Below are 26,652 nucleotides of genomic sequence, written 5' to 3'. Positions count from 1 at the left end.
ACCACTTGAAGTGAGAAGCCAGCGAGGACCATACACATATGAACTGTCTGATGGTCGCATATGGAATGCAAGTCGTCTTGCTCCTGTTAGATATGACTTTGGAGAAGCTCCATTTGATGAAGGACACTTTCCTACTCCTGATGTCAACTGCAATAGGCCTGAAGAAAGTGAACCTATAAGGCGTACTGAGAGAATCAGAAAACTACCTGCATGGACCAAGGACTATGTGATGTGAATAATGTATATTATTGTTTTAAGATGCATTGTTGTTGTTTATTACATTTGCCCAAATGCTTTCCTATTATAGGGGGAATATGTGGTGTAAATGGCCTGTAGATGTTACTGTGCCCATACTTATACTGTGCATACTTCCAGGTAGCTTAAAAGTTAAAGTTACTGTTGTGTAATGCCTGCATGAGTCTCTGCTAATAAAGCACTGTAATACGCTACTCATCTTTGGCTACCAAAACATAACAAGTATGTCCAACCAACTAAACAATATGCATAGAACAAAGGTGTAAGTCTTTATTGCTGCCCCAACATACACCATTGGTCAACTTTACTAACTGAAGTCCACTAGCTGGGCGAAAGGGAAACAGAAATCTTTTTGCAGTCTGCACACACTGATCAGACATTTGGGTCTCTATCAGATTCACATTCTACATCTTATTTACAGAGCTGTATAAAATTAAATATTTTTAAATTTAGTGTTAAAAGCATTTCAATCTCACTTTGCATGCATATCTCATTAGCATTTCTCATTCTGGACAACCAAACTGATCTTTACCATAAGAACTAAAAGAATCCACAACCCTCTAGCAAAAATATGCCAAGTTGATGGAAGAGAAAGTGACAAAACTTTGGGAATGCCAGCGAGCGTGGGGGAAGCAAAAAAATATAGTGTATGTATATGTGCAAATGTACAGATGGTCACAGATTTAAGCTTCTTATTTGACGACCGATCGCACATAGCAATCTTGCGACATGCAACTAACCATTAAATAAAGTTAGTAAAAAATTCAGATGATGTTTGGGCCTTTTTTTATGCTTTTGGGTCTATGGTTTGTCATCATTGATAGAACAATGAGGTCTAAACTGTACCAGAAAATTCTACAGGAAAATATGAAGACATCTGTCGGTGAACTGAATCTCAAGAGACAGTGGTTCATCTAGCAAGACAACAATCCACAAGTCATTCTCCTAAAGAATGGTTAAAGAAGAATAAAGTGAATGTTCAAGTCCTGACCTTAAAGGAGAAGGAAAGCTGAATTTCTCAGAGTCGATTGCAGGACTATTACCGCACTCTCCTACTAACTTTATTCTGTGAGCCCCTCTATGTGGTAGATCTGGTAACTTACGTGCAGTTAATGCTGCACAATGGGCCACACCAAATACTGAGAGCAGCATGATTCACTTACTTTTGACGCAAGCAGATATGTTATTGGGTCATTGTTTTTTGAAAATGCATGATACATTTTTATATAACTAGATTTTCCTCAACTATGTTTAGGACTTGTTTCAAAATCAGATAATGTTTTAGCTCACATTCATATAAAAATATAGAAGATTTTAAAGGATTCATGCACATCTAGCATAGCGTTTGTCTTCTCCCAAATTAGCCCACAGAAATACAGAAATACCAGGACTAGTGATAAGAGAATTTTTTCGACAAGTTTGAAAATGACGCCCATAGATTCTAATGGGCAAAAAAAATTTTCACGCAGTCTGTCGTGTGAAAAAAAAATGTTGTCACCCATAGACTTCAATGCATTTCAGTTAGAGCTGCCACCTTTTCCACACTCGGAATCCGGGAAGGGGACGGTACCCGTGACATCATGGGGTGGGGCAAGTGACATGAAGGGGCGGGCCTGTGATGTGGCAGCATGTGATTGGCCACAGCGCCCGAGAAACAGGAACCAGGCTTGTCCAGGTTTCAGACTTCTGAAAACCACACAGGTATTTAGACATTTTGCAAATTTTTGGCAAAGCAAAATAGGTCAGATTCACCCATCACTAACCAGGACCCACAAAATAAAAAAAATATTTAGTTTTTGGTCATATTGGGAGAACACACTCCGTTGGCAAAATATATTGTTAGCGCATAAGAAAATGTATTTTACTTTCCAGGTCTGAGCAAAAAATATAAATGAATTACAACTATTGGTGCTTACTGCCAGTAGGAAAGAAAATACCAATTTTACTTATTTTTATGGTTCTCTAACAAAAGTAGGCGAGATTATGGTGAGCGAGTCAACCACAACCACAGTAGCATCCGAGTCCATAACGCTACGTCGTCTCTGCCCACCACGCCCACAAAGCACCTACGTAACGCGTCACTCCGTTCACGTGCAGCGGTGACGCCGCAGTCTCGCGTGATGAGATTTGCGGCGTCGGGATTTTTTTTGTAAAATAGGAGTCAAGGAGCTTGTGGATGTAAGTAGCTATGTGTGACTGCGAAATCGAGAATGATCAGGGACTGCTGGGAATTATTCACTTCTTTAGCTTAGCCGGGCTCTGTGCTAATTTCAGTAGGGAGGGCGGGAGCTAGGCTAGGGACGGGTGCCTCATGTTCTTTCCCCTGCAGCTACAAAAGAAAAAGCATTGAAAATATTCAGTTGTCACATGTTCACAGGATGTTTGTCCTGCCTGGTGAGCCGTAGGAACTGTACAGATGTTGGAACTCCCTTTTATACATGGTGGTGGCCAGGGTTGTCAGGTCTTATTTTCAAAAGCAACTAAAGTCAGCTGCAAAACTAGCCAAGAGGCACTTCCACAGTAGCCCATAAAAAAGCACAATGTGTGCAGTGAAAAAAGTCTAAAAAACAAATGAATATATGTGAAAATACACCTTTTTAAATTTTTTTCCATTAAGCAAAATGTGACAGATTCGCCCGTCATCTCTGGCGTAACCACAGAGGAGGCATAGAGGCCGCAGAAGGCCCTAATACATATAAAGTTTCAGTAAACATCAGGTCAACCTGAAAATGTGAGAAAATGGGACGGGAGACAGGTACAAAGCCCAAAATCTACACAAGTCAGTTCCATTGCATGCTGGGTATTGTAGTCTTACAATAAGCTTGGCAAAAATGACATTACCCAACATGCATTGGGAGGCACAGGCTTGGCACATAAGGGGAAGAAAAAATAATTGGCTGGGTTTTAAAGTACAAACCAGCAAAAAGCCCCAAAAGTAGCCAATCCAACCCGCCTGGGCTTTAAATTAGTAGCCCAATTTGGCTGGAAAATGGCCAACTTGGCAACTCTGTGTTGGACATACCTAGAGGCAAGACTTTTTTGGGCATAATTGCTGATATGTTATTAAACCTTTTCCACACAAGAGTTCTACAAGTTCCAGATTCTGCCTCAGGAGCCACAGATAAGTCCCTTTCCGGCCTGGACTGGCAAATGCCAGAGTGGCTGCTGTAAGCTGCCCAGACAGTGACTATTTAGTGGAGTGGTGGGACAAAATGCCAGGGCCAATTTTAAATCCCAGTCTGGCCCTGGTCCCTTTAAACACTCACAAAAGTTAGCCGTTCATATAATGACAGCAGCCGCATCTAATCAAAAAAGAAAACTGGATAAGAACCATGCAGAATGTAAGATCCCAATCACAATTAAAGGGGTTGTTCACCTTTGAGTTAACTTTTAGTATGATGTTGAGAGTGATATGCTGAGATAATTTGCAATCTGTTTCCATTTTTTATTATTTGTGGTTTTTGAGTTTAGTTTTTTATTCAGCAGCTCTCCTGTTTGCAATGTCAGCAATGTGGGGTCGCTATGTCCCAAATTACCCTAGCAACCATACATTGATTTGAATATGCTTAGGAGGGAACTTGAGTAGAAATTTAGGTAATACGTATCAATGACAATAAATGTGTAGCCTGACAGATCATTCGTTTTTAAATGGGGTCGGTGACCCCCTTCTGAAAACTGGAAAGAGTCAGAAAAAAAAGGAAAATAATTAATAAAACTAAAATAAATAATGAAGACCAATTGAAAAGTTGCTTAGAATTTTCCATTTTATAACATACTAAAAGTTAACTCAAAGGTAAACCACCCCTTTAATATCCTATGAACATGAACAATGGTTACCCTGCTGACACTACATCAGATCAATGTCAATATACAACACTTTCCTTAAAAGGATTGTTCACTTTTAAATTAACTTTTAGTATGCTTTACATTTTTGCTTTTTATTCAGCAGCTTTCTAGTTTGCAATCTCAGCGATCTTATTTGCTTGGGTCCAAAAGACTTTAGCAACCATGCATTGATTTGAATATGAGACTGGTATATGAATAAACAAGAAACACCGAATGAGAGTCCTGGGGGAGGAGAGCAGCGATCCTCAGTAACAGGCAGCCTTACCACTCCGGTCATGTGGTTAACAAAGCAACAAATAGGAAAGCACACTGACAGGCTGCCAAAGAAACTGGATCCGTGGGCCAATACTGTTTAAAAAGTTTCCAATTTTATTCCAAATGTTGCAGTAAAAACATTGTGCAATACAAATGAAGAGCAGGCAGGGTGAGAGCATGGCTTGACGCGTTTCGTGACTCAAACTAGTCACTTCCTCGAGAAGCCAATGCGCTCTCTGCCATATACCCGTATAAGTAGCTAACCCCTCTGCTGATCACTTAGAGAAGTGGATAAAAAAAAAGTCATATAATAGTTAAATTAAGGTTAAATGTTACAAAAACGAATTCCATAAAAACACACAGTCACTACTGTCGCTCATCATAAATGAATATAAATATAAATCTGAAATCTGTGATTACGGCCCTTAAAAATTACTTACTATTACACCCTGATAGTATAAAAAGTTATCATGGGTTAATATAGATTGAAATATATAATATAATATAATGAGGACCGTATAAACACAATATATACTCTTGTGTGCTAAATATGTAAAATGACAGAATACAATTTGGAAGAGACTGTAACATTGAGGATACATATGAGTAAACAATACAATATACAAAATACATGAAAGAAAAAAAGAATATAGAAAATAATGAATATATATATAATTATACTAATGTATCCACACCTAGAATACAGTCTCCCGAGAGAAAGAGAGGAAATGGCCATGAAAAATGGAAAGTTGTCAGATCGTATAACTCAATCAATCTACAAAGAGACTGACTTCCCATTCCCTATTCAGACCGCTAGGCATAAAAGTATCTAGAGTATAAATCCAATAAGCCTCCCTCTTGAGGAGTCGTTTCTCCATATCTCCTTTTCTAACACCTGGGTTTACTAAATCGATGATTTGAAAAGAGATGCATGTATCACCATCATGTTTCTCTAATAAATGTTTTGCCACTGCTGAACTCTTCTCATACTTGGAAACACATCTTAAGTGCTCAGAGATCCATTTCCTGACCGGTCTAATGGTCTTACCAATATACTGGTATATGAATAGGAGGTTAAAATTTGAAAATATTTAATGACAATAATGCTGCATCTGCGAAACATCCGTGTTACTGTTTAAAACTGCCAATTGCTTTGGGTGTATTTCTCTAATAATCAAGAAAATCTTGGTCTAATCAAAATATAGTGTGAACGACTACATTGTTCATTATGTTTCTGTAAAAGATTAGTAAATTACAAATAAAAAATATCTTGCTATGCTTTGTGGAAATCTAGTATAGTTGGATGAAATGTACTATTTAAAGAGGCACCTAACAAATAAGAATGTATAACTGCAGAGTGGAGGCCATAACAGCAAAATAATGGAGAAAACACACACAAACAATCAGTATAATTAAACTACAGTCAAATTTCTTCCTTCAGGATCAATATCCTTTACATCAAAGAATCTTTGTACAGATTTCCACAGCTCAGTTTTCTCATGATTCATACCAGTTAGATATTTTTTAAGGACTGAACCTCAATGTCTAAAATGACACTGCACTGGAATTTATATGATACTTTCTTTCTAGCTCTGCTTTTCTCTGCCATGGCTGGCATTTTATTTGAAGACATCTTTGATGTAAAGGATATTGATCCTGAAGGAAGAAAATTTGATCGAGGTAAGCAATATTGCAAAGCCACTATTGCAGTCTGGTCCAGACTTGAAAGGTGCAATCATTTTCTTGGCATTGCTAATGTTGTTTCTTGTCTTCTAGTCTCAAGGCTTCATTGTGAAAGTGAGTCTTTCAAAATGGATTTGATCCTTGATGTCAATATACAAGTTTATCCTGTGGACTTGGGTAAATTGGGATTTGTTGTCCGTATGTTAATGGTATTTGTTGTAAGCATGTTAAAATGATTGTGACATTAAGGGTCGAATTGTAAATTCTAATTTCGAGGGTCAAAATTCACACGTTCAAATTTTAATCCCTGTATTCGAATGTGAGAGGTATCACTACTCGACCATGGCAACAGTCCTAATCAGTGGCGTAACTACCAGGGGAGCAGGGGGTGTGATTGGGCCCCCCGGCAGCTCGCACGCCACTCTCTTCTAGGGGAAATATGGGCAAAAATGGGAAATGTGGCCGTAAATGCGGCCATTTCCGGCCGTACGGAGGGGGCGGTGCACCCTCCTCTAGTTACGTCTCTGGTCCTAATTCAAATATTCGCCACCTAAAACCTGGCAAGTTAATTTACAAGTCAATGACAGAGGTCAGTTGAGCCATTTGGAGGTGTTAATAGTCTTCCTGACATTTAAGGTTTTTTTTCAGGAGAAAAACTCGATTTGTACGAATCTAATACAATTCGAATTTTCGTGTCGGAACCATTCGATTGAATATTAGCCATTCAAATTTTTTCTTCAATAACCTCCCAGTTGAATTGTGAGTATATTCAAATTAAAAAAAAAAATTCACATGAATTTGAAATTCGACCTTTGATAAATGGACCTCTTCCCTTGTTGAAGAGTTCACTTTGGAGAAAAACGCAATATTTCATAAAATTCTAACTATTTGGAAATTAATTTTTAATGTTTAAAAAGAGTCTAACATATCATAAACAATGTGTACCTATAAGATTATTTCCAACTTGAAAGGACAGATTTATCAAAAATCTAATTAGATCTTTTCCATGATTCAAATTATTTTTGCACCCAAACTCACAAATTCAAGTTATATTTTCGAAAACTAGAAGTTCTGTTATTTATTAAGCAAAAACACTCAAAAAATTTGAATTAAAAATTCACCATCTAAAACTGGCAAGGTCATATAGAAGTCAATGGGAGTTGCCCTAGGCAAAGCTGAAGTTTTTTGGTTTTTATCCAAAAACTCTTATCAGTTACAGTTTTCGACACATAAACCTGATCAATTCGAGCGATTCTATTTTTTTCCCCATCGTTTTTCATTTGAATTTTTGACATGCTGATTTTTTCATAAATACCCAAACATTCAAAATTTGAGTTTATCCGAGGTAGAAAAACCCTTGCACAGCTCACAAATTTGATTTTTGATAAATATGCCCCTAAGTAAACTGTTAAGTGAAACTCTCTTTGCTAGTGTTATTGAACCCTTAGCAACTTCCTTTTGCAAATACAGATCCTTCAGTTTGTCTGCTTCTGGATCTTATCAGTCTTAAACTCAGAAACAAACCTTATAATGGTGAGTGTGTTACTTGGTGCATTGTGGGATGTTGGGGTTTGATAAGAAGCTGAAGGGTTTGTTGAGTTCGTAGCAGTTGATCCTCTTGTTGTATAAGTAGCACATAACCTGCAGTAGCTCGTAAAATGTATGGAGCCGGTGCTGTAGTTCTAAATTATGGGTTTCATTCTAGGAAAAAAAAATCTGAGACCATGGATGACACTGAGGGGAAAAACGTGGTTCAAAAATGCATTTGAATTAATTTTTTTACAAAATATGAACTGCCCTGAATAGTCTGTTGAATAGTCTTCTCAGGTGTCTTTTCCTTACTCTTCTTACACAGGTGATAAATTCCGCTTAGTTATTGCCTGTACGCTGTATGAGGATGGTACATTGGATGATGGAGAGTACAATCCTACTGATGACCGGCCCTCAAGGTGTCCTATTACTGCAAATAAAAGGAGCTTATGGCTCATCCGGTTATTTTCCAAGTTACAGGCTTTGTAAGCCACCTGACTCATGCAGTTTATTTGTTTTCTTAGAGCTGACCAATTTGAATACATCATGTATGGCAAGGTCTATCGGATAGAAGGTGATGAAACATCCACAGAAGCCGCTACCCGCCTGTAAGCATCCTTATCCTCACCCAATATATATGTTTCTTCTTCTCAAATGTGGATATCCACTTCGTAGGGAAACACATGAAGGTTATTTGCACCTGCACCAGAAATAAAACCTAAAATAATTGATGTTTGCTATGTGTTAAAGAGCACTGTAATGTCTAGTTTTGTATAGTTATATGAAAAAGTTTGGGAACCCCTCTCAGCCTGCATAATAATTTACTCCACTTTCAACAAAAAAAGATAACAGTGGTATGTCCTTCATTTCCCAGGAACATCTGAGTACTTCTGTTTTCTGAACAAAGATTTTTAGTGAAGCAGTATTCGGTTGTATGCAATTGAATCAAATGTGAAAAACTGGCTGTACAAAAATGTGGGTACTCTTGTAATTTTGCTCATTCGAATGCATGTAACTGCTCAATACTGATTACTGACAACAGCAAATTGGTTGAATTAGCTGGTTAAGCCTTGACATTCATAGACAGGTGTGTCCAATCATGAGAAAGGTATTTAAGGTTGCCGATTGCGAGTTGTGCTTCTGTTTGACTCTCCTCAAAGCAACTCTCAAAAGATCTGAAAGTGCTTTGGACTAATGAGACAAAAATTTAATTATTTGGTCATAACAAAAAGCGATTTGCATGGTGGAAGAAGAACACCTCATTCCAAGAAAAACACCTGCTTCCTACTGTCAAATTTGGTGGAGGTTCCATCATGCTGTGGGGCTGTGTGGCTAGTTCAGAGACTGGGGCCCTTGTTAAAGTCGAGGGTCGGATGAATTCAACCCAATAATAAACAAATTCTTCAGGATAATGTTCAAGCATCAGTCACAAAGTTGAAGTTACGCAGGGGTTGGATATTCCAACAAGACAATGACCCTAAACACACTTGGAAATCATAAAGGCATTTATGCAGAGGGAGAAGTACAATATTCTGGAATGGCCGTCACAGTCCCCCAACTTGAATATCATTGGAAATCTATGGGATGATTTGAAGCAGGCTGTCCATGCTCGGCAGCCATCAAATTTAACTGAACTTGAGAGATTTTGTATGCACGAATAGTCAAAAATACCGCCATCCAGAATCCAGACACTCATCAAAGGCTATAGGAGGCGTCTAGAGGCTGTTATATTTGCAGAAGGAGGCTCAACTAAGTATTGATGTAATATCTCTGTTGGGGTGCCCAAATTTATGCACCTGTCTAATTTTGTTATGATGCATATTGTATATTTTCTATTAATCCAATAAACTTTGTCACTGCTGAAATACTACGGTTTCCATAAGGCATGTTATATATTAAAAGGAAGTTGCTACTTTGAAAGCTCAGCCAATGATAAACAAAATTCCAAAGAATTAAGAGGTGTTCCCAAACGTTATTATATGACTATATGTAGATGGCAAAAAGGTTTTTTTTTCTGCTTTTGGTTGAAAGCATTTATTGGTACATTAACTCTGGCAGCTCTCACTTATGAATAGACAAAATCTGAATTGTGTAGAATAAACACCAGTTAGAACAATCATATGAAAGTTTCTGTTAACTTGAATGGGACTGATATTTCACTCTTTACATGAGTTCTTCTTTCCAACTTTCTCTGTGTTATGTAATATGCTTATGGCTCATGTGTTTTCTGTAGGTCTGCATATGTTTCATATGGAGGATTATTGATGAGGCTTCAGGGAGATGCTAACAATCTGCATGGGTTTGAAGTAGATTCCCGTGTTTACCTCTTGATGAAGAAACTGGCTTTCTAATGCTGAAGGGAAATATTTGTATGGTGCAGTATTGGAATATAATATAGACCTTTTCAATTTCTTGTATTTTTTGTATTTTAATAAAATATTATTTTGTAATAAATAGTTCTGTTGAGATTATAATAATGCAGTGTGTGGCAATATAAAGGTGATTCCAAGGAAGAAACATGCTAGATATGATGTTCTTAAAGAAACATGCAATAATTTAACCAGTATCTGTCATCAGTATAAATTATTTTAAATACCGTTAAAACTTGGACTTTCAGTTACAATTAAAATTTGATTCAGAATCTATTAAAGTTGTGTATGCTTGCAGGCTATGCTTAAAGCCTCTAAAAGGTACTTAAAGAAACATTTTGCTGCAGTCTTATGTTTTTTTTAAAGGAAGGTTGGGTCCTGAAACAAAAGGCACTTGAGTCATACTTGTTTTTTTCTTCTTCATGATCGAACTTGTAGAATTGCATGTATGATATAAACTAAAATCTAAAAACACAAAAAATGTTTTAGTAAATACTAATGAATATATCAAGCAAGAAGCAGATAAGGAATAAAAAAAGTGTTTTTTTATTTTGAGTCTTTTACATAAGAGGGCATGTGCACTTAAAGATAGGAAATGTGGCAGAGAAGGGACTTGAAGCTACTTTGGAGTAAGATCAGTGTATGGCAACCCCTTTCCTTCAGACATTGAACATTTTTCCTAACTAAATGATAGGGAATACAAGTGAGTCTTTTGTCCCTTATGCACATTAGAATTGGGACTGCCAACAGCTTCACAGATCATTAGACATGAGATGGGCTCTGAAATCATAAAACATTCTGATGCATTTTACAGGGATGATAGATAATTAACATCAAACTGGAATGAAAAGGCAGTGTTGCTACTAGAGGTAAAATGTTATTTAAACATTAATTCCATTTGCCTACAGCTATTCACAAGGTCAAAAACACCAAAATCCTTGACGGCGAATGCTAAAGTATTGTGCTACTGAATAGATACAAAGCACAGATAAAATGTACAAATCAATATCTTTGCTCTCAACTACCTGAGAATTTACTCTAAGCGAGCCACAATGATAATTGTTATTGTATTGCGGCTCCATTTACCTGCAATAACTCTGTGCTTGTCAGTGGTGCTACATATGAGAATGGATCACCAGGCATTGTCAGGATTTACCTGTTTTCGACCCCTGGTCTGCTTCATGAACTATATCTGCATCAACCTACTCAGCCACTGGGGGTTTTCATTATGGATTCGGTTAACTATCCTGATGGTCATGGGTCGCTCTCTTCCTGCTGGTCTCTTCCTCATTGACATCATGTGTTGCCAATTATTCAATTCAGGGCTTTATAAGTCAATTGGAGGTAACTCCTGTTTGCTTTATCATTGAAGCCTTAGAGCCAGATCTAGCAGTATTCTGTTCCTGCTGAATTTCCCGATTCCTGCCAAGGTTCCAGATTCCTGCTTAAGTTTCTGGTTCCCTGATCCTGCTCCTGCTCCATGCCTGTGTTCCTCTTTATTCCTTATTGCTTGTAGGATCTCCTGGTATTGACCTCAGCCTGCCTATTGGACTCTCTTTGTCAGCTTCCTGCCCAGACCCTCTGCGAGTTTCGGACTTTCCTGGTCAGCCGCCTGCCTTCGACCATTGGCCTGGTAAAGGTAGGGTTGCCACCTGTCCGGTTTTGACCAGGACAGCCCGGTATTTTAAGTGGGCTGCCCGGGTCTATACTTCCTGCCCGGTTTTCCAAATAAGGAAAACCGGGCGGGATTCCCTTGATTGACACGGCGATCGGCCAATCGCTGATCGCCGTGTCATAGCCCCACCCACTGATGGCACGGGTCCGCCCACTGATGTCAGCTGCGTTTCAAGTTGTTTTTTTATTACCCACGTTACACAGCACATAGGCTTCTACCTGCCAACCACTCACCTGTGACTAACCCTGATAGTCAAATGCCTACTTCTTGTTTTTTTGTGGATATCAACCATCATGTCAGACACAATTGATCGGTATGTATCATAATTTGCTGGATTTACAATAATAAAGATACAAACGACCAGAGGAGAAACTTTATAACACAGCAATCAAAGGAATGAGAGATGTAAGTGAAACATAACAATACAATTAGATTTAATATCTTGATTTATTAGTTGTTTTCAATGAGAAATAGTCTTTTGCATCTTGCCAGAAGGTGGCACTGTTGTGCAACAATTGCAGTAATGCCACTTTGTCCCTATGCATATGAATCTTCACATTAATATAATATATGCGACAGAGCCTGCGTAATGATTGGTAAACTCTGACATCTCTTGGCTTCTTATGTTTAAATGTATTTAAATGATTGTGCTGAAGTGCACTAGAGAGGCCTCTTGAGAAAGGTTAAGCAGATTCAAAACTAAGGTCTGTTCTCTCTGCTTGTTTTGTATTTTCTACATTTAGTGAAGGTTATTTGTGTCATTTTAAAATGTAGTAAAAACTCTTTCTTTGTTTCTTTTAGCACGTTGAGTCATGGGTGGATTTCCAGTGCAACCTAGGAATGCCCCATTCCACTGACCTTAGTACTACAGGTATGGGATCCATTATCCATTAAACCCATTATCCAGAAGCTCTGAATTACGGAATGCCCATCTCCCATAGACTCCATTTTATCCAAATAATCCCATTTATTTTTCTCTGTTATAATAAAACAGTGCATTTTACTTGATCCAAACTAAGATATAATGAATCCTTTTTGGAAGCCACACCAACCTATTGGATTTATTTAATGTTTAAAGGATTTTCTAGTAGATCCAGATTACGGAAAGATCCGTTATCCGGAAAACCCCAAATCCGCGCATTCTGGATAACAGGTGCCATACCTGTAGAAAGAATTATTTTACAAAGGGAGCAGGATGTGATTGTTTTCTACTCTTTATAAACTGGATGCCAATATAGTAAATACTATAAAATAGCCCTATCATGTATTACCTGTTCAGACAGCTTCCTGATTTCCACAGTAAGGTTAAGGTAGCATTTGCTGCATTCATTACAGAGAGATAAACCGAAAAAAATTTAATTTTAAAAGAATTCCTGCCAAAGGAGATTGTATGGAAAACTGGGAACTTTTTAGTTGTGTTACGGAGAAATTGCATGATCTGTTTGGAAACTACAGTACATCCCAAGTTTATTAAAAGGAAGATTTTTAAGGACCATTAGTTAATGCAGTAACAGAGGGGAGGACGCAGGCTCGTATTAAAGGGAAATCTGTCCCTCATTTGTCCCTATAAAGGTAACTACTTAACCCTGCAGGTTTATTGGTTTTCCCTTTATCCAATATACGTTTGATTCAAGAAAGTGTAGAAAAGTTCCTCAGGTAACTCTTTTTAATACAAAATATTATTTTCCCTAACGAATATCAGTTTCTTCCATCATTTTTTACTCAGGTTTGGATGCACTATGGGACTTGATTGTGAATTTAGCAGATATTCAGCCATTTTATTATCCACAAACTTAATAAATGGTTGTGAATTTGTTTCCTTTTTTATTTAAAACCAATTATTCAGTTCATGCCTAAAATCGTAAACGTTGTGAGTCTAACACTGTTAGACAGTTGATTTGTCAAATAAAGGCACTCATTTGCTTATAATCTTGCCTGAGAACTAGCAATAATGGTCTGATTTGTATTTTTTCCTTTTTTATTTTATTCTCACCACTTTCCCTTTGCTTTATATTTTCACCTTGTGATTTTTCATATGCTCTGCTCTTCTTTCCTGTGTTCACCCTCTTTCTTTCCTCCCCATTCTATATGTTTCATCCATCTCATTGCAGCATGCCCAAAATCCTTTAGAATACATACAATATATCTCTTATTTCTTTAAACTACACTTCTCACCCCCATCCTACCCCCCAACAGAGGGTCGTGTGATGCAGTGGTCCCATGGTAAGTGCCATTTCAGCCCTCTGACAGACCCCTGCCCCTGAATTTAAACACACACAGCAAGAACTGTTATTGGCAGAAAAAGAAACTAGGCTGCAACTCTGCTGTCTTGCCCTTTCCCCTGGTAATGACAAGTCTGAGAGTGCTAAATGAGGAACATAATTCCACACCAACTATTTATGTCATATAATGAGTATTCTTAGAGTTTTATTAAATTTTACTGACTCTTGTTTCTATCTAATGAGAATAGATACTTAGAACTGATTCTGCTCATAAAAATGCAGAACTTATTTTTAGTGTTGGTAAGTTATAAACATTTGGGGCATTTCCATTGTCAAACCCAAAGACAGTTTTAGGTCAAAAGTAATTTGGGGTGTATAGGGGAAGATCTTTGGACTGGTGTCAGGCTGACCCTCCTTAAATGCAATAATGCAGCTAATATACCTGTAGTATATTCCACCTTATTTTATGCATCTTGCAAGTATATATTATAATGATGAAGTTATTTTGAAAGTTTAGCAAAACCATTTTAACTGGATCACTAGAGCTCAGATAGGGACCATATCAACCCTAAGCTTTCCAACCAAAATGCACTTTATACAGTATGGATCCATAAAACTCGGCCTGGCTTCAATGATATGAAGTTAGTCGGGTGGTCCCTCACTCCAAAGACATCAAGGCTCTATTGAACAGAGTCAGTGGCACCGTCGAAGCCACGCAATATCCAAGGTACAAGCAAAGTTCACTCTGGAGAGCCAAATTAAATCCAGTGTACTTTATTCCAACACTCAAACACAACATGTTTCGGACAGACATGTCCTTCATCAGGTGCTAATTACAATGTGTATTCACCCAGACTATTTATTAACCCTATACACCAGCAAGTTCATCAGCTCACCCAATTTGGCCAGACGAACATAATTAATTAAAAACAATACCAAGCGGAATACTGCCATCTTGTGGCTTACTCCAGAAAGGCATAAAAAAGTTTGCACCAATAATATACAATGTATCAGTAAGGACGTAGTTCACATAAATAGTTACAATAAATAGTACAAAAGTTATCATATGAAATAGTTACAATAAATAGTACAAAAATATCATGTGAAAAAGTATCATGTGTCATCTCAAATAATCTAGTCATAAAAATAGTTTCAAAGTCCTACCCTTAGGTCATATTCAATCCAGTTTCATGCCAATCATTTTTCAGTAAGTAGAGATAGCAATCTAAAAAAAGGTGCAAGAGTGTAACAGTTATAGAAAACACTTTAAGCTAAATGCATCATTTATCCCCCATGGTTCCAATGTATTTAAAATATCGATCCATTTAGCTTCACATTGAAGGAGCATTCTTTTTCTATCACCACCACGTGGAGGCAGATTAATTGCCTCCAACACTAACCATCTTAAACTCGCACTGTTGTGTTTATGTTCAAAAAAATGTTTACCAACAGGAGTGTGGGTTTTAATATTCAATGGATCATAATTAGAAATCGATCGCTTATGTTCACCTATCCTTATACGTACTTTTCTTTTTGTTTGGCCCACGTACATCTTCCCACATGGGCATTTCAAACCATATATAACATATTCAGAATTGCAAGTACAATAATGTTTAATCGGTAACCTGTTCCCCCTTAAAGGATGTATCACATATGCTCCCTTAATTATAGAGTTGCAATTGCTTCAATTTAGACAGGGGAAGGTTCCCATCTTAGGGGGACCAATAAATCGAGTAGTGTTTTGGGTATAAGTAATATCAGATTTAACCAATCTGTCAGCCAAATTCCGTCCTCTCTTATATGAAAAAATGGGCCTTTCCTTACAATATCTATTTAAAATTGGATCCGTCTGCAGCATTGGCCAGTATCTATGTACAATTTTCTGAATTTCTTTACTCTTGGGGCCAAACGTGGATACAAATGGTATACGTTCTTTTTTAGTGGTATCATGCTGTTTTCTGTTTCCCTGTAAAAGAGAAATTCTATCAATTTTTAGTACATCATCACGCATTCCTCTGAGGATTTCACCATTGTACCCTCTTTCTACAAATTTATCAATAAGATTATTACTGCTCGCTATATATTTGTGGTCATCTGAAGTAATTCGCCTAATCCTAAGAAATTGACCCTTAGGTATACCTTTCAATGTGCTTGGGGTATGAAAACTGCTTTTAAGTAACATATTATTACATTCCGTAGGTTTAGTATATAAATCAGTTTCTAGTTGATTACCCCGTTTCGAAACTTTTACGTCTAAATAATGTACATAATCAGTATTAAATTCAGCCGTAAATTTAATAGTATTATGCTTTAGATTAATAACCTCAAGAAAAGTTTTAAGGCTGCTTTCATCGCCACTCCAGATCAGGAAGATGTCATCCAAATACAGTATCTGTAGTAGCATTTTATAAGATGCCGAAAATCCATGTCACCCAAAATAATTGTCTGTTCAATAAAGTGCATAAAAATATTTGCATAACTGGGAGCAAGATTACTCCCCATGGCGGTCCCTTGTGTTTGTATATAGAACTCTTTATCAAACGAAAATAATTTTTTCGTAATACAATAGTCAGTAAATCAATCAAAAAATAAACCATATTATGAGGTGTATTGGTAGAAAGAAGTGCTTGTTCTATGTAATGGATCCCCTCATCATGTGGAATAGATGTATATAAAGATTGTACATCTATACTACATAATATCCATTCAGGTTCGATATGTGTCAGTTCCATTAGTTTGCACAAAAAGTCAGTTGTATCTTTTAAACATTCTGGAATAGCTTTAACTATATCTTGTAAAAATGCATCCACAAATTTGGAAAGGGGTTGTAAAATGGATCCCATACCTGATACGATGGGTCTCCCCGGTGGATTATGTAGATTTTTATGAATTTTGGGCAATAGGTATAAAACAGGAACGCGTGGTGAGTTAGTAATCAGAAAATCCATATTATGTTTTGTAATAATGCCTGAATCAAAAGCACCAACAATTATCTCATCAATATATTTTTTAATATCCCATGTCGGATCCTTATCCAATTTCAAGTAGTGGTCAGTATTATTAAGTTGTGTTAAGGCCTCATTTATATACTGACTTCGATTTAACACCACAATTCCACCCCCTTTATCCGCTTTCTTAATTACTATTTCAGCATTTTTTTCTAAATTTTGTAAGGCAACCCTTACTTCTCACAAGATGTTTGGCCTTTTCTGCTGAGCAGGGCATCACAATCTACCTGCTGTATATCTGCCTATTAAAAAAAAAAAACAACTTATGGTAATATTAATTATCTGCTTGTGCCCTGAAAAACTGAATTTAGCATTTATTATTCTTTGTAACACTAGCATTCCTATTGTAAGCAGGCCCCAGGCCTGGTGAGTTTTACACTGGTTGCATTGTAGTAGGTAGATGAAGTCTATCACTGGTAGCCCAGCTATTACCCTGTCAATCTATATCTAGCCTACCAAGTCCAAGCTTAGCTCTCCTTGTAGTCTAGTTACAGATTAGATGAAATCTGCTACTCACAGCCTAAGCAGTGGATGACGGTAGAATTTAGCAATATGATGACTTAGTTTTAGCCAATAGAGGTTTCACTGTTTTTGTAAGTCCTACCTAAAAATACGTTATGGTAGTTGCAGATGAAGGTGTATAGCAGTTTATGGTTTCTGTTGGAGTCACTTAATACAAGTCTGTGCTTCCAGATCCTGTTAGTGCACCTAATTGACATGTTTAATCCATTTTAACACAGGCGCTGGGCTTGCAAACTCAAGATTCAAATTAAAGTGCTTTCAGTTTCTTTGTTCTCATGTCATGGTGGGAATGTTGGTATCCCTCCTATGGAAAGGCCCATAAAAGGGCCTTTAGACAACTGCATAACTGTGATCCAACAGAGGTTTTTCAAAAGCTATTGGTTAGACTCATAATGGAAGGGACTGACCAGGACTTACTTTGCCAAAAGGAATAGGATTTGTGATTAGTGATGCATAAATGTGAGTTGCAATATTTCACTGTTCTGCATATCAGGGTTGCTCAATACTTTTTGCAGATGGATGAGGTTGGGTTGAGACCCTTCTTTGATTTCATGCTGATTTTGAAAGAACCACCACAGAGAAGCCAAAGAGACCTAAAGCTGTTTTTCCCTACCTTTACATGATATTGCCCCCTATAGGACATGTCTAGCACTCACAGCATAGAATACCCTCCTTCACATTGTAAAGGAGTATGTTTTGGGGAGGAGCCCTTCTACTGTGGATGCAGATGACATCACTACAACATCCAGGTTTAATCCTTCACATCCTTACACTAACAAACAAAAACTCGAGAGGTAAACAAAGTGCCAAGTTCTCACTAAAATATGTGGTCTTTACACACTTATTAAACAAAAAAAGCATGAAAAACTCTAGCATCTAAAACTGCAGAAATCATGTAAAAGTTAATGGAATATGTTCTTAGCAAATTGTAATATATTTATCTAATTCAAGGCTTTAGAATTCAGTCATTCTAAATTGAGTGTTGAGGATCCAATTCCTGGCCTGCATGGTAATCAGACAGATCAGTGTGCTCTCCTGTTGAGCCACTGGAGGCATTCAGAGTTCCAGCTTCGAGACTGTACATATAGACAGTTGCTTTCTCTGCTTTTCTCTTTGTCTCCACCCTCATTCTCATTAAGACCAGGTGTCTACAATATGGTCATTATGGGCCTATATAAGCAAGTCCATTTCTGCCTCCCTTTGCTGGATCATTGATGTCAGTTTGGGGATCTTGCCCCCCCATGCTTATTTTTGTTCCTGTTCCAGCCTGGGTTCCCTCTCTGCCTGAATCCATGTACTTGTTGATTTCCCAGCTCTGACTTCTGCCTGCACACACCCGGATTTGTGGCGAGGCCACAAATGCCCAGTCCTAGGGTGGCAGAATTTCAGGGGCGGCACATTCAAATACGAGCACTGGAGACTGGGTGCGGGAGATTTGCAAATCTCCCGCATGTCTCCAGTGCCGGTCCGCCGGACAATTTGTGCATCTGCCAGGGTTGCCAGGTTTTCATTTCAAAACCAGCCAAAGACCATAAAAAAAACTAGCCAAAAAGTAGCCAAAAGCCATTTTAAAAGTAGCCCAAAAGTAGCCCAATTCATAAATTGAAAAAAAGTTTATATCATCAAAGGATACAGCTATGGGATCCGTTATCCAGAAACCTCTGCATTACAGAAAGGCTGTCTCCTATAGATTCCATTTTTTTTCCAAATAATCCATATTTTTAAATTTGATTTTCTTTTTCTGTGAAATAATAAAACCGTACTCAATCTCCACTTAAGTATCATTAATCCTTATTGGAGGCAAAACAATCCTAATGGGTTTAAATAATAAATGCTTTTTTTAGTAGACTTAAGAAATGGAGATCCAAATTAGAGAAAGATCCCATATCTGGAAAACTCCCAAGCAGTCTGGATAACAGGTCCCATAACTGTACTGACAGTACTGCGAATACATTGAGCGCTTATAAATGTGTGTTCATTTGAGTCCTCTTGTGACACACCCAACCGAATATTGTTTTATTGGGGACCGGGCAATGACAGGATCCCATTACTGCCCAACAGCCCTACATACAAATAAGAAAGACACAAACACAACGCAGTACACACAGTCGCAGACAGCTACTCACAAGTCCCGCAAAGCGGCACTGTCGTCGTCGTGGTGTCCAACTTGTCTCCAACCAATTCCCACCACGAAGTGAGAGCCCAGCCCGGGCGTGGTAATAAATGGTGGGTAAACATATGAATAAGCGCCCAGGCGGTAACACACTGTACGGCCAAAGGGTCCTCTGCAGTGACAGTGAAACAATTCGCTGTGAGGTTCAGATTTGTCTCAGGCCGGACTGCAAGCTTGCGCCAGAGCATATAAACGTGACGGAATACATGTGTCGGCCCCACTAATCAGTTCGAGCAGGTAACCCTGCGCAGGGACACAAAAGTGACAGAATATTCACAGAGCTGAACTCTCCTACTGCCTCTCACACTGTCTCACCTGAAATCCAGCCTTCACTGCTTTATCTGCCCCTTAACTATTATAACACAAGAGGGAAGTGGGACTTTCGTAATATGATTATCACGTGACCCAATCTTTACCTTCCCCTCCCCAAAGATTGCCTTCCGGGAAACCCCTAGTTCTGCCTTCAGAGCTTGGCCCTTCCTCTTTCCCCCAGCCTACACCGCCATTCTACTCACGCAAATCCACCTCCCCTCCCTTTCTACCCAACGGCTCCTCCTCTTCCCAAGGCCCAGTCTGCCCCTGCCCGGCGTGCCCGCCCCTCTCTGAGGCTCTCTCTGAGTCTGATTCCCTTTCCAAAGTCTCCGGCTCCGCCCCTCGCATCGATCGTGCAGCCAGCCAGCCACCAGCAGTGCGTGTGCTACTATTTGAGCATTGGGCGGTTTTTCCATGTCGAAACCCGCGGCACCCATTAAAACTAGCCCAAAACTAGCCATTGGCGGGTTTGGACTTGGAAAAACCGCCACCACGCTTAAAAAACCGCCCAATTTGGTGGAAAACCCGCCAACCTGGCAACCCTGGCATCTGCGTGTGCACGCGATCGCACCTAAAGGAAGTGGGTGGGTTGGAGACGGGATGGGGAAGGACAGCGGAAGAAGATGGGGGGAGGAGGTGACAGGGAACGTAGCTGGCCTTAGGGCACCTGAGTAGTAAGTCTGGCCCTGTGCCTGCTCCACGGACTTACCCTTGATTGTTGCCTGTCTAGACCACCACCTTCCTCATGGATCTGCTCTTGGTTGCCCCTTAGCCTCGCCTACTTAAAGACTATCTGTTATTTTGGCTTTGTTTTCAAATCACTGGTCAGTATTGATATTTTGCTATTGCATCAAATTTAATTAATTTGAAATAAATTTAAATAATTTGCTCACTATCATAAGGCCTTTGCATTTTCATCAAGCCTCGGTTACACAGCACATAGGCTCCAACCTGCCAACCTCACACCAGAGGTAGTTCTTGACAGAAAGCCAGACGGATGACTGGTGAAACGTCTTTAAGAAAAACACAGTTGATTTGTCTTACTAGTACAGATATCAAGGCTTTAGAGTTTTTCATATTTTTTTAATACTTGTAAACTTATGAAAAATCTGAGTAAACTACAATTTTTTTCATGAATTAATGCAATCATTTTTTTATTCAGGTTTTTTTTGAATAAATATGGCAACATTTCTTTTTTAAATGTTATTTTATTCATGGTAGGTAAAACCTCAAATTACACAAATACCAATTTGGATAAAGTGTGGGTTTTTTTTAACTAAATGATTCTTGCACTTTTTCTACTCTTTCACATCCTCCATTCCCTCTCCCACCTTATGAGTCTTGTTTGTTTTTTGCTGAACATTAATCCATTGTCTTTGTTGGCTGGAGATACAAAAGATAGCATGTTGTGAACACTATAAACATCAGAAAGTGGACAACAATGGTATGAGAAAACCAATTCACTAGCTGCAAATGGAAGGCTTAGTTTGACAATTAACACACATTACTGCTGAGGCAAGAGAGCATGTGAATAAATGTTGTTGCCAGCATTTTAACTGCATGCTAGACTCAACAATTGAGGCTGATTTAACAATGTAGCCATTTACTGAACCAATAAAGTTACCCATAGCAACCAGTTATTGTAATAAATATTAGTAATAGCATAATACTAACACAACAATCCTGTTGGATAAGTAAAGCCTTTTGTTTAACTCCTTAAGCCCCTAATATGTAGGTACCACCTATCTAAAAACTAAATTTACCGGTATTCATGTTGCCTCAGCAGTAATGTTTGTTGATTGTCAAACTAACCATTCCATTTGTAGCTGGTGTATTGGTTTGCCCAAATGGGGCAAGATATAGGAATACGCAATGCCCACATAGAGGACAAGGTGGGAGTATTTGCAGAGGCCCACAATACTCTAGCAGACTCCTGCACTAAGGTACGGAGTGAACTTGATGTATTGACGATAAAATCCTGGGAAATTGAGGTTAAACAAATTCTTACTATTACAATCAGATTCGAAGCAAATAATAACTGACAAACTCATAATGATTAATTCATTATCCACAACCGACCCCCAAACCCTTGGGCTAGCCCATAAAGCTGTTGTGTCGTATAGTAGCTGTAAAGATGAATCTATTACCCCAGATATATACCTGTTTAGAACTCGCCAAATCTCGCTGCTGCTCCATTTTATTAAATCATTTAAAAGAACACTTAATAAGTTTATATGGCATGACAAGCCCCACAAGAGTGAAATTTCAAATAACGCAATATACTAGAGCCTCGTGGTTCTGTGTTGGAAACAGCTATCCGTATGCATGCCCCTCAAGGATATATAAGATGGATCAACCACGAGGCCGGCTACTCTGACCACCATCAACTTCCACAGTATTTCTGGCTTAACAGCCAAAACAGACCCACTCTTAATAAACTGCTTCCAACTACCAGATTTATATTACAAATACACATTTGGGATATTTCCCTCTCCACTACTGCCTTAACTAATCTTATCCCCCACATCCACATTACGTGATGGAGTGACTGTGGGATTACACAAATTATAGACCTGTTCTATGCAAATACTTGGGGAACCTTTGAAAGGCTCTTTAAAATATATAATTTACAACCCACAGATTATTATATCTACCTCCAAATTCTACACTGGCTCCCCTTTAAAGGTATCAGTACTGAGATGAACTGGCCCCTGCATTGTTTACAACTCTAATTAACGGAGAACTAAACCCTAAAAATGTTATGTTTTATATATTTTTCAATAGCAGCAATGATCCAGGACTTAAAACTTGTCACAGGGGGTCACCATCTTGGAAAGTGTCTGTGACACTCACATGCTCAGTGGGCTCTGAGCATCTGTTGAGAAGCTAAACTTAGGGGTCATCGCAAATTATCAAGCAGAAAACGAGGTTAGCCTGTAATATAAGATGATGCTACAGGGCTGATTATTCAATTTTGATGCTAATTGCACTGGTTTCTGTGCTGCCATGTAGTAATTATCTGTATTAATTACTAATCAGCCTTATATTGTGACATTTCTATTCTATGTGTACTGTATATTGTGAGTGGGTCCCTAAGCTCAGTAAGTGACAGCAGCACAGAGCATGTGCAGTGAATCAGCAGAAAAGAAGATGGGGAGCTACTGGGGCACCTTTGGAGGCACAGATCTTCCTTGCTGAAGGGCTTTGGTTGCCTTGGGCTGGCACAGAAGCACAAAACATAATCTACAACATTTCTAGCTACTTCTTTAGTTTAACTTTACTTGTCCTTAAAGACTACAAAACTTCTGTATTGTGCACACCTGTAAGTCCTGCACTGTTCACACCCCTACAGCCCTGGGTGTGGGTTAAAAGAGTGTGGTTTACAAGGGGGAGTGGTCAACACTAGCTTCCATTATCGGCCCTCCACCACGTAGGCCAGCTCTGAATAACATTTCACTACCTAACAACATTTAAATGATAGTGGGTTTTAACTTTTAAGGTTTAAGTTCAACTTTCTTTTCTTTAACTTTTTTTTTTCATTTCTTTTCAGTTATGTTAAAATGTATCTTTGATGCTTTAAGCTATTTTGTGTTTGTGAGAAAATAAGGACTCTAACCATGTAGCATTGCACAATTGTTGCACTAAGAATTTCTTGCTACCAGACCAAATAAAACTGAAATTTAATTAAAAAAAAAAAGACATTATATTTGTTATCATTAAGTGTCACCAAATGTCCTGACATAAAGATGTTTTGTCATTCCAGACAAATAGAATATCATCTATGAATCTAAACTGTACTACATTTAAAATAACAAGTCCTCAGAAAAATCAATCATTTTGCTCCAATTTTTGTCCCTGATGTCTGTAAATAATATTCTTTGGCAAAGGCTAAGTAATTACAATTAAGAATGACCTATAACAGATCAAACAGAAAGCGGTGGTGTTTCCTATTATCAGTGTATTCAATGCCATCATACCATGGGAGTGTGCAATATAAAAGTACAGGGATTGTACATTGCATGTAAAGAAACTGTCTGAATCCATTGGTACATTCTAAATCTTAACTCTCCTGACTTCTGGTATAGGAGCTTTCACATGTGATTGTAAAATATCATCCTCCATAGATACAGAAATGTTCTGTAAATCAACCTATGCCAAAGATGATATGTCTCCCCCCTAGTGGCCTGGTGGGATGTTTGTGAATCTTGGGCAAAAGATAAAAAGTAGGAGTGACTGGGGTCATAAGTTTCAGAAACTGACCTGTTTGGCCAGAATTACCCTATTGTGTACTGCTTAACCCACTAATTTTAAAAACTTGGTTTGTATTGTGTAGGATTTGAATGTATATATGGTGTTATTATAGGGAATGTCAACCCAAAAAAAATTCCTTCGTCTAATAAAAAAAACCCACAATCATAAACAACTTTGCAAAATAAATTTATTGCAATTTGTCTATGTTTTTAAGTTGTTTATATATGTATTGCTATTAAACACAATGTTTATCCATTTCTATTCTCTGCCCTGATGGCTCAGACTGTTGAAACAATATAAACCAGCTGATTAACAGACCTGTCTTTGCTGGGAGCTAATACTTTTGCAACATTGTTTAACAGGAATTAAGCAAATGCTGTTTTTAATAGCAATTGTTTTTACAAATAAAGGGCTGAAATGTTTAATGAATGTACAGTATATTGGAGAGTTGCTTAGAATTATGTTTTATTTCACTAGGCAAATGTTCACGTCTTTAGGCTATTGGTTAGATATATTTCCTCTGGCCAAATAACTACACTGCGCCTTTGTCTGTTTGATAAGCATATTCTTCAGTAGTTTCTCTAAAGGTTCATTTTCTTCACCTGTAAAATTAGAATGCAAAAATGTTAAAGGAGAAGGAAAGGTTAAAATTAAGTAAGCTCTATCAGAAAGGTCTATCTAAATACACCAATAAACACTCAAAGTAATTTTGCTCAGAGTCATCTATCAAAAGAAACACCACATTTCTTTCCTTCTTTTGTGTTCACATGGGCTTCTGTATCAGACTTCCGGTTTTCAGCTTAAACCTCCTTGCCCCAGGCGTGAGCATGCTCAGTTTACTCATTTCTCCCTCCCCCCTTCCTTCCTGTAATCTGAGCCCAGAGCTATGAGTGAGCAGGGAGAGTCTCAGGCAGGAAGTGATGTCACAGCAAACTGATATGGCAGCTGCTATCCTAAACAGAGAGTGTTTCTAGAGCTTTTTACTCAGGTATGGTAAAGCATTATACAGAATAAATATAGTATTTAAGCCTGCCCTATTGTCGTTAATCTATTGGCAATAAACTACCTCGGTAGCTTTCCTTCTCCTTTAAGGGACATTATGGGGCTATGAAATAAAAGGTTCACAATTTGCTATAGTTTGTCACCTATAGCAATCAATATATGAAGCAGTAATATAGATGGGACTGGGAATACTGAAAAACAATTTGTGAAGCAATTTGTGATTTTATTTAGGCATGTACATAAATCTCATTTGCAAGTACCCTGGGCTGGTGACGTTTTCTGCTAACAAGAGCACAGGCCTGTGGTATCAGGTAAGTGATTACTCCCTGGGGTTTGTCTAACATTTGGCACCTCCAATCAATTGGACCTGCCCTTCTCCTTTAAGGGCCGTTGTTCCATGTCACACTTATGTGGGCTGTGCTGGGAGGTTCCATGCAACTGAATGGATACCTTTAAAATAAACCACATAAATGATTCAATAGGTAGTTCATAAATCCTAATAGGAATTCATCTTGCCGCAGTCAATCAATTTCTGGGCGATGCCTCTTTCAAAGACGGATGTTCAAACTGGATAAAGTCTATAAAACAAAATGCAGAAAAATAAACCACATAAAAATGCATAGTGGAAAATGTTTCAATGTTATGGGGACGCTATGATTGGGCTAAAAAAAAAACCAAGTTCCTCTAAATTCAAAGGTAAACGTTCAGTTTATGATTCAATAGGCAGTTCATAAATCCTAATAGGAATTGATCTTGGTGCAGTCAATCAATTTCTGGGTGCTACCTCTTTAAAAGACGGATGTTCAGACTGGAAAAAGTCTATAAAACAAAATGCAGAAAGGGTGTGCTTCCTTAGTGTAATCGCTTTTAAAAGTTTTCTTTATGAAAATAAAATGCACTTACAATATTGTAGGCATCAAAAGCATATCAGTAGACAATAAAAGAATTCATTAATTTTGTTTTACATAAAAAATACATACTTTGACTTAGGTGAAAAAAAGCAATTGACCCAGAGACTATACATTACATTAGAAATATATTTTCACACAAATATATTTAACAATTTCACAGAATATTAAAATTTGTTACAATGCTATTTTTTTTAAATCCTCATTCGTTTAAACAGCAGTCTCATTTTGTAGCGGCTGAGAACCCTACTGACCTTTCCTTCCCATGTACTTTTAGCTGAATTCAGGTTGCCTTAAACTCCAGTGACATATAGTTTGTATAGTGTTAAACTCTGAAGACAGAGGAAGGAATTCAAGGAATTCATTCATTTTGTTTTACATAAAACTACGTACTTTGACTATTAGGGAAAAAAGCAATTGGCCTGGAGACTATACATCACATTAGCAATATATCCAATTACTGACAGAAAACAAAAGAAATCTGTAAGAAACATTTCCTAACATAATCCAAATGACAAAAAAAACAATAGATTGATTTCACAGAATATTATAATTTGTTTCAATGCAATTTTTTTAAATCCTCTTATTCTTTTAAACAGCAGTTTCATTTTGTAGTGGCTGGGAACCCTACTGACCTTTCC

The 26,652-nt window shown here is 37.9% G+C and overlaps 1 protein-coding gene across 4 annotated transcripts; it reads left to right on the top strand.

Moving 5' to 3' along the window:
* The first annotated feature begins 2,284 nt into the window (after positions 1-2,284).
* Positions 2,285-10,211, top strand: polr2h.S (polymerase (RNA) II subunit H S homeolog). 4 transcript variants are annotated; one of them, XM_018265575.2, is made up of 7 exons: positions 2,285-2,433; positions 5,947-6,036; positions 6,133-6,216; positions 7,510-7,572; positions 7,895-7,988; positions 8,094-8,177; positions 9,803-10,023. In XM_018265575.2, exons 2-7 carry the CDS (start codon positions 5,964-5,966, stop codon positions 9,918-9,920), a joined length of 516 nt encoding a protein of 171 aa, XP_018121064.1. In that variant the 5' UTR covers positions 2,285-2,433; positions 5,947-5,963; the 3' UTR covers positions 9,921-10,023. The 4 variants fall into 4 exon arrangements, with proteins under 4 accessions (XP_018121064.1, XP_018121065.1, XP_018121066.1 ...); XM_018265576.2 differs by lacking the exon at positions 7,510-7,572 and having other exon boundaries at positions 2,286-2,433; XM_018265577.2 differs by lacking the exon at positions 5,947-6,036 and having other exon boundaries at positions 2,292-2,433; positions 9,803-10,211.
* Positions 10,212-26,652: the final 16,441 nt, after the last annotated feature.

This window comes from Xenopus laevis, chromosome 5S, assembly GCF_017654675.1.
Source record: "Xenopus laevis strain J_2021 chromosome 5S, Xenopus_laevis_v10.1, whole genome shotgun sequence".
In the NCBI taxonomy this organism is placed as follows: Eukaryota; Metazoa; Chordata; class Amphibia; order Anura; family Pipidae; genus Xenopus; species Xenopus laevis.
The sequence above is the reverse complement of the archived record's forward strand: the minus strand, read 5'-3'. Positions and strand labels throughout refer to the sequence as shown.

What these genes read in the sequence shown, in the direction of transcription:
- polr2h.S (XM_018265575.2), top strand. Translation starts at nt 5,964, where the DNA reads ATGGCTGGCATTTTATTTGAAGACATCTTTGATGTAAAGGATATTGAT. An exon ending in AGGAAGAAAATTTGATCGAG is followed by an intron (nt 6,037 to 6,132) that starts GTAAGCAATATT and finishes CTTGTCTTCTAG; the next exon opens with TCTCAAGGCTTCATTGTGAA. An exon ending in ACAGAAGCCGCTACCCGCCT is followed by an intron (nt 8,178 to 9,802) that starts GTAAGCATCCTT and finishes TGTTTTCTGTAG; the next exon opens with GTCTGCATATGTTTCATATG.